Source organism: Grammomys surdaster, unplaced genomic scaffold (genome assembly GCF_004785775.1).
Source record: "Grammomys surdaster isolate TR1022 unplaced genomic scaffold, NIH_TR_1.0 171, whole genome shotgun sequence".
Classification (NCBI taxonomy): Eukaryota; Metazoa; Chordata; class Mammalia; order Rodentia; family Muridae; genus Grammomys; species Grammomys surdaster.
The window spans coordinates 2,949,558-2,962,330 of record NW_021604619.1 but is presented as its reverse complement, the minus strand read 5'-3'; the positions used below and the strand labels follow the sequence as shown (position 1 = coordinate 2,962,330).

General features: G+C 39.8%; 1 protein-coding gene across 1 annotated transcript in view; it reads left to right on the top strand.

Moving 5' to 3' along the window:
- The window catches only part of Col19a1 (collagen type XIX alpha 1 chain), a 298,384-nt gene that overhangs the window by 186,315 nt on the left and 99,296 nt on the right, over window positions 1-12,773 (top strand). The window contains exon 15 of the mRNA XM_028767241.1: window positions 3,763-3,816. Coding sequence (XP_028623074.1) covers window positions 3,763-3,816 — 54 coding nt within the window. The remainder of the gene's footprint in view (window positions 1-3,762; window positions 3,817-12,773) is intronic.

The following is a 12,773-nucleotide window of genomic DNA, read 5'->3' as shown; positions in this document are numbered from 1 at the left end:
TCATGGGTCCCAGGCTGGCGCCATTAGCGGGAAACTTAGAGCAGGAAAATGGCTACAGGACCAGAGGTAGCTGGACCAGTCGGTTTCTCTCATACCTCCCGCAACAGCAACCCACTTGCATTTAGTAAAAATTAAATATATTTATTTCCAGAAAATATATACTGCAAGACTAGGAGATGTATGTACAGATAATCCATATTAAATATATAATAAGATTATATATATATATTATCTTACAGTCCCTTAAAGAAAGCCAGAGTTTATATTGCTTAAATAGACAGCATAGGAAAACAACACTAATTGTATGACTTTTGTAATTTAATTTTTTTGTTGTTGTCTTTCTACGAGTGTGAATTTGGGAGTATTTATGGGAAGGCTGGGTTTTATTTATTCTCTGACAATTTCATACATGTCTGTAAACATGTATGAAAACATGTAAAACATGTTTGATCACGTTTTCTATTATTATGTTCTCCTCCTTCTGAGCTAATTTTTCCCAACCAATCCTTCTCCTACTTTCATCTCTTAGAAAGAAAAAAGATAGCGAGAGAGAGAGAGAGAGAGAGAGAGAGAGAGAGAGAGAGAGAGAGGGAGGGGGAGGGGGAGGGGGACAGGGACAGGGACAGGGAGAGAAAGGAGACTTACTGTGCTTGGTTAGAGTTGTTTGTATGTATATGGGACAAGCATGGGAGTGGAAGTATTGACAATTTACCAATGGCCACATCACTGAGGGAAACTTACTCCCCCAGCAGCCATTAAGCCTCTCCTTCACAACAGAATGTTGACAGCTAAATCTTGTACAGGTCTACGCAAGTATTCATAGCTGCTTGAGTTCATGAGTGACACAGCTGTTTGAAACAGAAGTCCTTAACAGTTTGAGCTTTACCTATCTCCCACAGCAATGGGCACATTTATCTTCCAAACCACAACATAATATTTGTTTGCTTACCTACAGATCCACCTGGCATTTAAAGTTCCTACCCATCTTCAAGCCTAAATAAAATTAGTGAATGAAACGGGCCTTTTGGTATGTCTTAGTCAGGGTTTAATTGCTGTGAAGAGACACCATAAGCAAGGTAACCCTTACAAAGGAAAATATTTAATTGGGGCTGGCTTACAGTTTCAGAGGTTCGGTCCATTATCAGCATGGTGGGAAGACATGGTGCTAGAGAAGCTGAGAGTTCTACATCTTCTGAAGGCAAACATCTCTCTTCTGTACTCGGTGGAGCTTGAGCACAGGAGACCTCAAAGCCCACCTACCTAGTGACGCAATTCCTCCGACAAGGCCACGCCTACTCCAACAAGACCACTCCTCCTAATAGTGCCACCTCCCATGGGCCAAACCATGGACAAGTTACTTAATGCTTAAAACTCTCAAACAATTCAAGAGCATTGAAAAGGTAGACCTAATGCTTTTACTTAAGTCTCAGGACCATTGAGCCACAATATGTATAAGTATCCTGTCAGTGTGGTAATTACATTCTTTGTAGTAACAATGGGGTGGAATCATGCTGTTTAGGAAACATAAGTTCAGAAACATTCCTTATTCAAAACATATCACTTCTAAGAAAATGATTGTTTAACAAATAATTTAACTAGGACGGGGTGTGGTAGCACACGCTTTCAATCCCAGCACTTGGGAGGCAGAGGCATGTGGACATCTGTGAGACTGAGGCTAGCCTGGTTTACACAGAGAAACCCTGTTTGGAACAACAAACAAATAAATAAAAACCAAAACAAATAATTAGGTCCAGAGAGAGGACCAGTGGGTACCCAGGAAGCCATTTATGAAGCTGAAGGGAAGACCTGACTCCGGAAGTTATACTCTGATCTCTACATAGGCTCTGTGACATGCATACCCTACCATGCACACATATACAATAATAAAATTAAAAATAATAGTAACTAAATTATTTTATGTAATATTAGACATGTAGTTTCTTACACATATGAGCCCAAGCCTGTGTTTCTGGCCCCTGCAATTGTAATCCGGGTGGTTATAAAGTTGGGAATGTGCATAATGAGGTACAATAATGATTAATACGTAAGAATTACACACTTAGTTCACTTATCTAGACAGAAGGAAAGAGCTAGTTCATATTCTGTAGGAAGAATATACTATCTTATTGATGCAATGCTTTTCAAATTTTAGTAAATGTGAGAATTACTGCAAGCAATTCCAAAGTACAAAATCTTGGCTCTGAGCCCCCGGGAGTCTTAACTAATCAATCTAGTTAGTCCTTCAGTCCTTGGATACTGCCTATTAAATTAGAATTCAGACCCACTTCAAAATATGTCTTTCCTTTTCTCTTTTCTTTCCTTTCCTTTCTTTTCTTTTCCTTTCCTTTCTTTCCTTCCTTCCTTCTTTCTTTTCTTTTCTCTTTTCTTTTTTTTAATGTGTTTTGCTTTCACTGGCTTCTAACGCACCATGTACCTGCAGTGCCCATGGAGACTAGCAGAGAGTGACAGAGCTACCGGGTTTTTTTTTTTTTTCATTTTATTTTACTTTATTTTACTGTATTTTTTACATTTAATTTTTTACATTTCAGATGTCATTCTCTTCCCCCCCATCCCCTATCCCATCCCCCCTCCTCCTTTTTGCTTTTATAACATTTTAATTACATGCAAGTATTAAGGTCAATTTTAGGTTGAGGAACCATCAATACAATAGATGCAAATAGTCAAGGAACAAGCAAGACAATAAACACAAGTAGTAAAAGAACAAGCAAGGCAATAAAAATGTTCCATGATCACTCCTGTGATCACTATTTCTAAGGGCTTATCAGGATGGCCAAAATATCTGAGCCTATTTCCCTGTTCTAGCCCAGATGGGACAAGCTGCCTTGCCTCAAGACTTTAAACCTTGTGGAATAGAGAATCAAATAGAGAAGTTATAATAACTCTTGCATTTTTCTTAAATGTGACAAGTTATTTGGACTCAATCAAGGACTAGTCTAGAAATCAATCCAATATTAGAAATAACAGTCTTCCTTTGGAAGGCTGGTTCTGGACATTTTCAGAGACATATTTGGAAGTTAGCTGCAGTTCTCTATGATGTTATGTTAGCAAGAGATAAAGTTGGGACAGGATCTAGATTTCAAACAAGTGTTAGTGCATGTGTTAAGGCTCTTTTAATTGTCAAGATAAAATTATTTTTGTTTCTTCTACAGTATTTAATGTAAATTGTATTGACTGTACACTTTCTAATTGTTTTAGTGTGTTGAAACCTGGCATGTCTGTTTCGGAGGTCTATCAACCAGCTTTTGTTTTGTTGCTCTGAGTATTACAGAACATTGGTATTCTGAGCTGCCAATTTTAAGAGGTCATGTATGTCCTGGAAACTGGACCTGGGTTTTCTCAAAGAGCAGCCAGGGCTCATAACCATTGAACCATCCCTCCAGCCACTGAAAAACATTGATTATTTCACCAAATTGCACTTTTTATTTGAGCTGAAACTCCAGTAACCATACAAAATGGCGGTCTTAAGTTATCTTTTACGTACTGTCCTGATACTGCTGGAGTGTCAAGATAGACTGCATGGGTCAAGAGTAGTTAGAATCAGCTCATCGCAGGGAGTGTGTTTCCCACCGTGGCCGTGTAAAACTGGCCCACAGCTTCAGAATTCATGGATGTCAAAGAGCCCTGTGCACTTCGAGTTGTTTCTTAACATTTTATATTGTCTTCCATATTCCTGCTAAATATTGTTGTGTTAAAATGAAATTAGATCACAATACTTATACTCTATTTTCTTTTGGTTTCAAGGGAAGACGAGGGAAAACAGGACCCCCAGGAAATCCAGGACCTCCAGGACCACCCGTGAGTAAATAGGCCATAGTCCCATGGCAAAAATAAAACCTGCTTCTGCCTCTTTCATTTTATTTCCCTTTGTCCGTGCAAGTGGGTTGGGCTATCAGAAGTGTGTTGGTGTTGATTAACATCGATTACAAAAATAAACAAACAAACAAGCCCAAGAGGGCCTGAATGGAATTGGGCAGGTATCAGCTTTCCTGCTTTTTTTTTTTTTTTTACAAACACTTTATAAAATTTTCAGTAATTATTTTGTGTTTTGAAGAAATTAAGTGAGGGCACACTAACAGGCAAAGGGAATCCTTTCTGTCATTTCTAAACATTTGACATGGCTTCAAGTGTCTCTGAGAAGGAATTTAAATGATGAAGGCATGTAAAGTTGGCCAAATGCCTGAAACAAATACGCTGGAATCTGGAGAAACTCCCAACTACTGATAGATATCTTTTCTGAAGAGCCAGAAGATTAAGAAATAGGTGACCACTAGAAAGGATTTAGAGTTCTCGGCTCCACAGGTTTCGGTGTATTGCTAACGTGTTTGGAGGAGGGATGGGCATATTTTAAAGATCAGCATTTACACTCAGCTCTGTTTCTGATTCAGAGTGCTCATTAAATCTTGCAATGGGAATAAAGATGGTTTATGAACTTTTTAATATAATAAATAGCCAATTTGTTAGACTAAGAAAAAAAGAAAAAAAGTGATGTAGACTATAAAAGGGTTTATACATAGGTCAGCATTCGCTTAAGGAGAAAACAGTGGCCTGAGCCACTGGTTCATTTCAGCTTGGTAATTGTGATTTGTGGAAACTTCGATTCCCCTAAATGACTAAAAATCTTTCTATTCATACAAACACCATCCTGGGGTACAGTCAGTTTTCAACAGTTTGAGGGGTTTCTCATCATAAGATAAACTGACGGCCTGTACTTAACTCACTCACCGTCTAGTTGAGAACAACATTGGAAAGAAAAGTAAGTCCTGTAATTGGTTCCCTGTGCTTTTCTGTCAACGAACATATTCTTTTTCTACAATATAACGTCCTTCTGAAAAAGAACTGCTATTTCCCAAAGGACTAGAAATGAAGAGAGTTATTCACAGCGAATCTTTTCAAGGTCACCATAACTAACATTTTTGAACACATACCTCATCAAAAGAAAAAAAATCTAATTGTACCCATCTCACACTGTCCAAGGGTTTCACAAATATCTATTTGGGGTCCTACTAAATGCTTAACTGGAACTGGACTTGAAAAACTGTCTACGACCCTGCCCTTGCTTTTCTTTTAGGAGATTTGAGTTCAGATCAGAGAAATGTGGGGTGCAGAAGAGAATTCAATGAAGATAACACAGTTGGTTTCCTGCTGGAATTCATGACAAAGAATAAAGGTTGAAACGTTAGAGATTGAGAAATAAACCAAACAGAACAGGGGAAGGAGCAAGCTGGCTATCTCTCCCCCTACATACACATCACCACACACACACACACCACAGCTCGTCTCCATCCCATCTTACACCCCTACACCCCCTGACATGGCACACCTCACACCCCCACCCACAGCACACATACCCTACCCCCATCCCACCCATATCCCACCCCTCACCCCCCCACACACAGCACACCACCCCATCACCCCACACACACATACACACCCACACACACCACCCTTCCACACCCTGTTTCCATTCCACATGCATACCCATCCCACCCCACTCCTGTCCCCCAGGAAAGAAAACAGTGTGAAGAAACACTCAGAATGTAAAGCCTCTGATGGGTAGAGGTGGATGCCCTGCCACAGACAGCTGAGGCCTAGCCAGAGGCCAACAGGGATGCAGTCAGACCTTTCCAGGGTCCTGGCAAACCCTGTGGAAAGCTAGGAAAGTAAACAGAGGGCTTACACCATGGAGGGCCTGGGCCAGATTTCACTGATGGTCACTCTAGCAACATTAGTGAAAGCAGATGGCTGAGAGCAAGCAAGACCAACTCTAGCTATTTATTGCTTCTGAAGTCTCTGCAGGGTATCTGTGATCGCTACTTGGCTGTCCCGCGGAGCTAATTTATATTTGATTTCCATATAGAGTGTAAGGTAGACAGGAACAGTCTAGTCTATTTTTATTTTTTTCTGTCTTTTCCAGCATGAAAGCATGCTTTACACGAGCCCTACTTCATGACAGGGAATAAGGCAGCTAAGAGAAAGGGTGGGCGGGCACTAAAATTCTTCTGTTTGAGATTTGACATGGTATTTGGGTCACCCCAGTGTCTCAGCTTGTGCCATTCCTAAAGCAAGCATGTGAAGGAAGTGTTCGTGACAACTTCAAATATAGAAAGAAAAAAATAAAACAAATAAAACAATTAACTTTACCTCTTATGAAATACTGTTTGTACAATATATCCCTCAAATGAATGAAGAGCTGAAACATTTATAGCATTATATTTAGATGGTTATTTAAAAAAAATACATTAGCCAATTTGATTATCGGAGGTCCCAGGAATGGAAATCTTCAGGAGGCTTTAGGCAAGCCTTTGATAATGGGGTACTTGACTCAATATCCTCTTGAGAACATTCTTCCCTTTAGGGCTTAGAGATGTTCTCTCAGTCAAAGTCAGTGTTGTTCTTCAGTGGAACGTCAATGAAGACAAAGGAGTAGAGACTGAGGTAAAGTCTCTGAGTACTTGAGGCAACTCAATGTAATTGAACTGCTTTAGTCCGTTCTTGACCTGAGATTCTTTGTTCCAGGGCCAAACTTATTCTCTCACTTCTTTAAATTGTTACATCAAAAGACAAGTCATTTTGAATGAATCATTTCCTACAACTTTAGAGTCAGCTAATGAGCTGTGTGTTTACATTTGTGCGTGGGTGGGTGTGTGCACGTGCACTTGGAAGAGAATGTATCTGGAAAGAATATACCTGGAAAGGACGATATCCAAAAACCATAATAACTAACATTGTAAGAAAATTAAATATCCTGGGGGAGGGGAACAAAATTCTAGAAGGAGATATTGACTATTCATATTTGCTTTCCTGTTACTGTGATAAGTCACTCTGACTAAAGGCGTCTTGGGAAAGGGCTTATTTGCCTTACACCTTCAGGTTACAATCAAAGAAAAGTCAGGGTATGAACTCAAGCAGAAACAACAGAGGCATGCTTCTTATTGACTCAAGCACTGGCTTGCTCAGTTGCCAGGGTTAACTATGTTCCTTTTCGCTGAATACATTTTTAAAAATGATTTTGGACAGTTTCCTGTCAAACAGCAGATCTATCAGTACAGAGGTAAATGCTTCCAAATTTCCTAAATGACTTTTGCCAACTTATCCTTTGATTTTTTAGATTAATATATCATTTTCCTCTTCCCTTTCCTTCCTTTCAAATCCTCCCATATGCCCCTCCCTGCTCACTTTCAAATACCTGGTTTTTCTTTGTTGTGGTAATTATTATTTGTGGAGTTTGCTACACCCTCTTGTTGTCTTCAAATGTCTGTTAGGAGTTGTTACCCTCTTAGACCATAGAGTTCCCAAATGAAAGGCACAAAAATCTTTAGATTTATAGTAAGCCTTAAAGCCTCAGAGCTGGGCACATATCAACACTTGCCATATTCTGCCTGGGCCACTCCCACTCCCACAGGCTGGCCCTCATGGCCATGAACTCCAGTCCACCTACCCCATGGCGACTTCTTCCTTCTTCCTCTCTCTCCCTCATCATGGTTCATGCTTGAGATCCCAAGCCTGGGAGCCTTCACTCTGCCCCCTCTCTTCTGTCCAGCCCAAGCTGTAGGCATCTTTACTAACCAATCAGGGGAACAAAAGCTGGTATACATAAGAATCTGCTGGTACTGAATCAACCGAATCTTGGGATACATAATTTAATAATTGAATAGAAGCAATATCAGATCAACTCCCTCACATTTTTTCATTAATTATTATTATATACACATATGCATATGTACATGTATATTATATATATACATATACACATATAGACATATACAGTCCTAAATATAACCTGCTTGGTCTCTATAATGATACTTCTATGTATATTTTCAGGGCTGATCCTTTGGTATTGGATAACCAATTGGTGTGCTCTTCACCAGAGAAAGCTTTTTCTTTTTTTATCAGCATTCCTTTGTAGTGTATAGTTCTGTGTTGAGGCCTGTGCTCTTTCCCTGTCCAAGTTGACACGTCTGTGGTTGCTATGTGTCCTCCTAATTCAGCTCATGCTTCAGCAGTTGTGTGATGTGCAGTGAGACTTTATGGGTGTAGTTTCTGATATTCCTCAAAGAAACAGTCTCCCTGCAGACTCTTCCTCTGGCTCACGCAGGCTTTCTAACCCCTTTTCACGACGATCCCTGAGACTTACTTATGGGAGTTGTCCTGTAGAGATATCTATGGGACTAGGCTCCATCTATACTTTGACTGGTGGTTGTTTTCTGTAATGGTCTCCATCTGTTGCAAAGAGAAGTTTCCGTGTTGAGGCATAAGGGCTACACTTATCAGCCGAGATGCTGGAAAAGGATGCTCCATACCCATAAGGGTTTGAGTTTTTACCATGTCATGGACCTAGAACCTGTAAAATCCAAGAGCACAGTACAGCCATTTGGCAAGAGTTCTTGAACAGTAGCATAATAGAGGCACCCGGATTCCCTCCTGCATCTAACAAAAGCCACTGCTCGTCTCATGAGAACCTCACACTCATGGTCTCATCTGATAGTAATTACATCCTCAAAATGCCAGCCACCTCCAAACACTGTTAACTATGAATTTAGTGATTACATTTCCAGTACATAAAATTTAGAGGGCCCATTAAACAACAGCAGAAAGAAACCATAAGCAAAGATATCTGAAGTGAGTAGTACCTAGAGATGGGCTAAGATTATAATTGAGAACAGTTTCTCAGAGAGACAATGTAGAAGAACTCTAAACTCCCTCGTGAAAGAAATAAGTCCAACAGAAAAAGAAAGAGATGCAATAAAACCAGGAAGGTTTATTACAGCATTAGCTTTATGTTCGAAGCCATTTCCAGTGTCTTATGGAATCCTAGAACGACCTCAGGAAGCTGAAAAAACCCTCCTTTTACAACAGGATACGTGGTCCTTACAAATATCCGGCAACTTTCCAGAAGCCAGAAGTATATGATGGGAACCCCGAATTCAGACTCGGGATTTGAGTCCCAAACCTACCTTCATCGTGCTTGAGGACTTCCAGGTTGTGATCTGATACAGACTGGCCTTTCTTAAAGATCACATACAAAAATTGTTTGACTTTTCTATGGAGATTCATGGCACCCACCTCATAGGAAAGCAAGGTAGCACAGGGTGTGTGGGATGCCAACCTCCCAGGCACCCTTTCTGAACGCTGGGCGTGACACTGCTCTCTCTGTAAATATGAAATCATAGCGCTTGCCCCACCCACTTCTAGAGGTGGCTAGGAGGACGAGCTGCCATGTGCGTATAGGAACTTTCTGCTGTATGTACACAAATCTGTTAGTATTGTTCTGAACATCCATTTGCAATGTCAGTAGAGGAGATTGCCCTACATTAGAATAGGAACCACGTGGTTTTCCTCTTGTTGAGTTTCCCATTTTTGTGCAGTCAACAAAAACGTAAGATCTACCCTTTACTTGCTTAAATCATCACTCTACGGGTTGAATACTTATTCTATATATGTAAATCTACTCTTGAAGAGACAGAGAAATTATTTCCAAGTCACAGCTAAAACGAGGAATTCGAGGGTATGTTTTCTCCCCCAACCCCTTCACAGTTGCGTTCAGGCTTATGGAGCGGGTTTGCCCACGACTGAGACATTGTATTTTATTACTTGTGACCTCCTTAGACTCCAACAAAAACATATTTCCAAAACAGCTTTCTGGTGATCTTATCTGCGTATGCAATGGAAAATACTGACCTTATGTTACTATGACAAAACTTGGGAAGCCAGAACGCTCGGGAAGCCTTCGTTTGTCTGTAAGAATTTTAGTTCTTAGTTTCCTTCGGAATGATTGGAAAGCTGTGGAAATACGCTGGAGTAGGAAGGAAAGCCAGAGAAGTTAATGAGCCATTAAGGGAAGCATGTAACAACCCAGCCCTGTGACGTTAGTTCTGCTTCTCCTGTATCATTTCTGTGAGGAGCATTGATTAAAAGCCGCGTGAACTCTAAAATGTGTTGTTATTCTTTCTATCGCAGGAATGCGTTTAAACCATCTTTATTCTCTTTCTGGCATTGTTTCTGTGCGCTGTTTTATTATTGTGGTGTGAGAATTCATCAGTGGGCTCAAATATGTCACATTTGAATGCAGAGCAATTGAGTTTGAAAAAAAAAAATCAAGAAATATATAATGTGGGCCAGCAGCGCCCTCTACTGCTTCCACTGGAAAATTTTCTAGGCAAAGACACTTCTCAGAGTTCAGATGCGGACATTGTTTTTACACGTTTGTGGTTTAATTATGAGTGAATATAATTTTTGAATTTTCATTCAAATGTGAATTTCATGATTTGTGGCACTTTAGGCTTTTATTTTACTTTAAATATAAATAGCATCCCATCAACGATAGCTTTTAACGTTAGCTTCATACATTCTTCAGTTGAAAATTCAGCCCCAGCAATGGGTTCTCTAGAATGCCCATGTATGGTAAAACGCTGATATTAGCTATTAACTTTGTGGAGCTCACTGAAAAAAAAAATGCCTATTTTCCAGGCCAACAGTCTGGTTTTAAATATGTAAGTCCATCTCATTTATGCATTAATTTGACATCACTGTCAAATAATTTCTTTTACCCTTAAAGCAAGAATCATCATACTGTGGTAACGTGTGTGTCCGATTTAACATCAGGTGAAGCAATTACACGAGAAAATTTAGGGTGAAAATTTTAACTCATTTTCAACAGTAGTCTCTTAGCTGTGACTTCATTCTCTGTGGTTTCGGTAACCTGTGTTCAACCATGGCCCAGAAATGTGAAGCAAATTCCAGAAATAAATTATTTACAAGTTTTCAGTCATACCCCCAATTTTAATGAAATCTCACACTGTCTAATTCTGCCTTCTTTGGGGTTGAAAATCACCTCCTTACCCCCTGAATCCAGTTTCCACATAGCACCTACCCAGGAGTCATTGCACTACCAGATTGACCACCACAATATCACGAAGTGATATTTCAACAGCACTCCCTTAATGACAGCCTCAAAATCTCATTGGTGGTGAAGCTGCTTCTAAAATGCCAAAGAGACATTGAATGCCCAGATTTCTAGGATTAACAGTAAAAACAAATCTTCTATTTGTTTTTTGATCATACAAAGAAACAAATACTTCCCATTCTGCTTTGTAGTTCAAACTTCCAAGGCGCGTATGAAGGGTGAACATTTAGCTTATACAGGACATTAGTTAAACATTTAGTTTAAATGGGAAAAATGTTAAGTTATAGTTTCCCTGACCTTAATGGTTGCTTGGCATGGACTACGTTTCTCAGGTTTATTCTCTGCAGGTGAAGAGGGATTAATGTAATTATCTTCTAAGCACTACCACATACAATGTATATACAGTGATTCAAAACAGCAGTGTAGCAAACTCTGTAGCAGTGTAGAGGTCTCTGCCTTACTTGTTGTACTCTAGTGTAGGGAAGGGAGCATATAGCAGGAGTTAATAAAAATTAAATAAGAAACAAAACAATGTCAGCATAATGTGTAGATCTCTATGGGAATAGAGTGATTAATGGGATAAGAAATAAAAGAGATGTTCTTCTGGTCAGGGTAACCTGAGGTGGTATCTCTCTGGTCAATGACAGGATTCAAGAAGGAACTAGCCATAGGAGGTCAATAGACAAGAACTTCCCAACCAGAAAGCTGGATGTGTTCAATAAATATAACGGAACTGAAAGCACAGTTTCAGAAAAGGATTGGGGTGGGAGCCTTTATCACATAAAGGACTTACATGAGAGACAGTCGGCAGGTGGAAATGAGAGAAGGTGGGTGGTCACTGTTCCCTTCTGTTAAATCCTATGTGTGTGTGGTTTTATCTGCAGTAGTTAGCTTTCTGCTTGGTTTTGTTGTTGTTGTTGTTGGTGGTGGTGGTGGTGGTGGTGGTTGTGGGTGGTTGTGGGTGGTTGGTTGTTTTAATGTGATGAAATGATTCAAATAATTATTACAAAGATGACTTCCTCTTTAGCTTGTCATTTTTAGTCTTTAAATAGACAGACCATAGAGTTGTTTGCCAAGAGAGAGAAAAAAATTTTGATTGTAGACTGCTCAATTTCAACCATGCTGTGAACACAAGAATACTTTTTTTTTTCATTGAAGATGGAAATTCTGTCACATATAATTCAGTCCTTTTTTTTCCCCTACCTCTAACCCTGGTATTTTCCTTCTAATCAGCTACAGGTTAGGTCAGATAATAGTCATAACAGGCAAATGACCACCCTGAAAACATCACAAAAACTTACTACTGCATTTGGCTCCTCTTGTTTATCCTGGTCCTTCCCTTTTATTTCTCCACCTCTCGTTCTGTTACAAAGAGCAAAAGTAAGATGTCACTGTGTGCGATATAAAGCATGACCACCTCTCAAAGGAAGCTGGTACCTAAAGCACACTTGGTCTGTTGAATGAAGCCGATGACAAGACATTTCACTGCAGCACTATTCCCTGTTAAAATAGCCCACGTATGACTGTGTGCGTTCTGAGGCTCATGACGTTCACTTCCAAGCCCTGAACTCATCAATGCTTTTCCAAATGTTCATTTTAGCAGTGAACCTTGGCCTCTTCTGTGTATCAGCTGACTAGAGGCCATGCACTCTGGTGACGATATCAAAGAGAAAATAAACCTAACCATCTGTTTGAGCCAACTGGATAGCAATTTCATCTCTTATTGAAAAATATGATGACATCTGTGAATTTAAACACACACACACATACACACACACACACACACACGATATGTAAAGAGAGAAGAGAGAGAGGGAGAGAGAAAGAGAGAGAGAGAGAGAGAGAGAGA